At 31.3% G+C, this 3,482-nt stretch overlaps 1 protein-coding gene across 1 annotated transcript; it reads left to right on the forward strand.

Moving 5' to 3' along the window:
• Positions 1–216: 216 nt before the first annotated feature.
• On the forward strand, positions 217–3,478 carry LOC109589156 (enoyl-CoA delta isomerase 1, peroxisomal-like; the record flags this gene model as incomplete). Its single annotated transcript, XM_020005272.1, has 4 exons — positions 217–481; positions 1,217–1,398; positions 1,546–1,681; positions 3,469–3,478. Coding segments are annotated over exons 1-4 (555 nt in total), but the record flags the coding sequence as incomplete, so codon positions are not given.
• Between the last annotated feature and the right edge of the window lie 4 nt (positions 3,479–3,482).

Genomic DNA, 3,482 nt, shown 5'->3' on the forward strand with positions numbered 1-3,482 from the left:
TCATCGGTACAGCTCCAACGTAGAAATGTCTATGAGAGGGCGAGATATTACAAAAGACAATCTAAGTTTACCTCAGAATAGTCCTCAATGAACTTTTGATCATCATAATAATGAACATGATACTTGTACTTCTGTAAATAAATATTTCTGTGAAAGAAACAAGAACAGATGTAGTTCACTCTTGCAGCCATTTTTGTACAAACTCCGCCCTGGACCACACCCAATTCTAAAATCTGAATTTCTGAATTTTCTGAATGGCTGTTCGTGTTTTCCTTTCCTGTACTGCTTCTAAATCAGTGATCAGTTCATTCTTTAAGATGTCTGCGAGTAGCAGTATATTTAGACACTCGTCTACTGCTGCTAGTTCAGTTACATTAGAGTGCAAGGGATCAGTGGCTATCATTAAAATGTGTAAAGGAGAGAACAGGTTCACTCCAACCTTCTTTAAAGAATATTTCAAAGCATTGGACGACATAGAGAGGTATGGGGCAATGCATGTACCGCAAACGTACGGTGTGGTTCATTGTCTAGATACACGTACATTATGGTTAGCTGTATAGCACTTTAATTTGGTGGATTTTTATTTTGGGATTTGGCAATTTGCCAGTGAATTCTCTGGGATTAAAACTGCCAATCATTAATGCTCAGTAATGCACGTGTACACAAAATTTGCCAAATTAAGAATTGCTAATTACAATTTCTCGCAAAATTGCCAAAATGAAGTGCTATACAGTAAATCTTTATCATTCATGTATTCATGTCCGACCCAATTGTGGTCTGACTGTATGTGGCACTTGTTAATGATGAAACGTGAGAGTGTTGACATCAGTGATGAGTATCCATTAGAATTAATTTTAATCCTTCCCTATAGTTCTTAATGCTTAATCACAAAGCATATGCTAAGTGAGCTAAACAGCATTTGGAGCAACTTTAAAATTCATTAAAAATTCAAATTTGATCAGATAAAGCTCAAAGCTGATATGCAGCATAAGGACATGTATATGTATCAGAAAAAACTATAAAAATAGAAAATTCTCTCATAGTCATTTTTGACAAAATTTGGTCTCTTTTTTGAGCAACTTGATCCACTGACAAGAAACTGCATGAGCACTATGCCAAAGTCCTGTGGGAAACTTTGCTTATACTGTATGTAATGTATTAGTGCAAGATATAAGTACTACCATTCTACCAATTATCTGTCTCTATCTCTCTCTAGTAATAAAGATATAAAAGCATTGATCACAACTGGTGATGGCAAGTTCTATTCTAATGGACTAGACCTTGATAACTTCCCATCTTATTCACCTGAAGATGTTAGAGTTCTCTTTGACGTCAATTTGAATACTTTATTTAAAAGAATGTTGACATTTCCAGTAATAACAATAGCAGCAATAAACGGTAAATAAAACAATAATAATAATGATAATTATGTAATGATATAATAACAATAACGATGATTAATTTCAGTTTTAAAAGGTCAAAATCATTAATTACTATAGCACATGTACATGTATTATAAATTAATTATATTTTTGTATACTGTAGGTCATTCATTTGCAGGTGGTGGCCTATTAGCATTAACACATGACTATAGACTAATGAAGAGAGAGAGAGGTTGGTTCTCACTGCCTGAGGTACTCTTAAAGATGGAATTGACTAAACCACTAATGGAACTAGCAAAGTACATACATACACACATCACATACAAGAGACATGCAGGAAAGATTGGGAGCTACAATGTATAGTATGTATTAATGTTCATGTACATGTACAGTAATATGCAACTTATTGACATGCTATATAGCTTGCTTAGCACTTTGTAGAAAACCCTGTTTTATTTCATTAAAAATGGCTAGGAGAGTTTTATTATACATAATGCATGTTTTTACATGTATGTTATGTAGAAATTTTCAAGTTTGAGCTAGTAGATTTGAATCACACTCTGTATTTTATAAATAATTTTATTGAAGGCCCTTTATGTAGTACAGGGTATTTTGTTAAAAATTGATAGAAGAGAATTATCCAATTTTATTTCATTTTCTGATGCACTTAGATGTTGTTATGCCGCATAAATTTTTTTAGCTAATTCTGATCAAAATTGAGTCTTTTCTTAATTTTTTGAGTCACTTCAAAATAATGACAAAATACATGTACATGTATGGCTTGTACTATAGTAATACAATGTATTTTTGTTAAAAATGGGTACAAGAGAATTTGCCATTATTTTTTCCTGATACATGTAGTTCATAATACATGTTTTTATTGTGTGCAGGATTTCTCTCATGATTCTAGCATAGTACTCGGACTTTATTAGTGAATTTTTAAACTTTTAAAAATCTGATTAAAGATCTTGTACTATAGTAATAATAATAAACATGGTATTTTATCAAAAATTGCTAGGAGAGAAGTTTTCAATTTTATAATTTTTTGATACAAGTACCATATAGTGCAGGGCTGTAAATTTCGTTGATTTTCGAATTTTTTGAAGATTTGCAAAATTAGTTTTGCGAAAATTAAAATTCTTACAAAATGGTGAACGGCAATTTGCGAAAATTAAATCCACAAAATAGATTTTTGGGCAAATTCATTAAAATTTACAGCCCTCAAAAATTTTGTGCTATACTGTACATGTTCTCAAGTTGTGTACAAATTTTGAGCTGATTTAATTATAATTTGATTTTTATAAATTTTAAAAGTTGCTTCAAAATTGCTGTAGACATGTACATATACATGGTTTTGGGCCAAGGTTTATCAAATAACACTTTAAAAATTCTCCATTATTATAATATTTGATACATGCTTTTATGTTGTATAGAAGTTTTAAGCTGATTTCGATCAAAACTGAATTTTTTGATAAATTTTTAGAGTTGTTCCAAAGCTTAAATTTATTCTATTACTATAATGCTTGTCAGCTTATTAAGCATACATTTTAGATCTTTTAGCATGCTTTGTGGGAAACCCTGGTGCTGTTTTGAAAATTTTAACTGATTCAGATCAAAACTAAAATTATGAAATTAAACTTACACCAAAAGCCATGTGTTACTGTGTATTGTAGTGATTGTCAGCTCATGAAGTACTGTAATGTACATGTATGTTGTGTAGCTCACTTTACTTTGTGTGAAACCCTGAGTACAGTCCTAATTAAAAGCCTTCTCAAATTAATGAAAGCTTGTAATTAGAAGCTGGGACTGCACATGCATTAAGAGAATAGGAGCCATCATTGTATATAAAGTATAAGAGAGTCCTCAAATAGAAGCTTGTGTCCAAATTTAAGATAGGACTTGAAATTTACACATGTTCATGAATCATGTAATTTGTATGAGACTAATCAGATAATGATTTACATGTACATGTACATACAAGTGGGAAGTGTAAACGGGGACAATGTACAAACATGACATGTGCAAAAGAAAATTGAATAGTAAAATTCAATAGCATAATGTCATTCTATTTCTTTATTTTAATTAGAGCCCGTCTCCCAC

The sequence above is a fragment of the Amphimedon queenslandica genome, unplaced genomic scaffold (assembly GCF_000090795.2).
Source record: "Amphimedon queenslandica unplaced genomic scaffold, v1.1 AMPQUscaffold_11589, whole genome shotgun sequence".
Taxonomy (NCBI): domain Eukaryota; kingdom Metazoa; phylum Porifera; class Demospongiae; order Haplosclerida; family Niphatidae; genus Amphimedon; species Amphimedon queenslandica.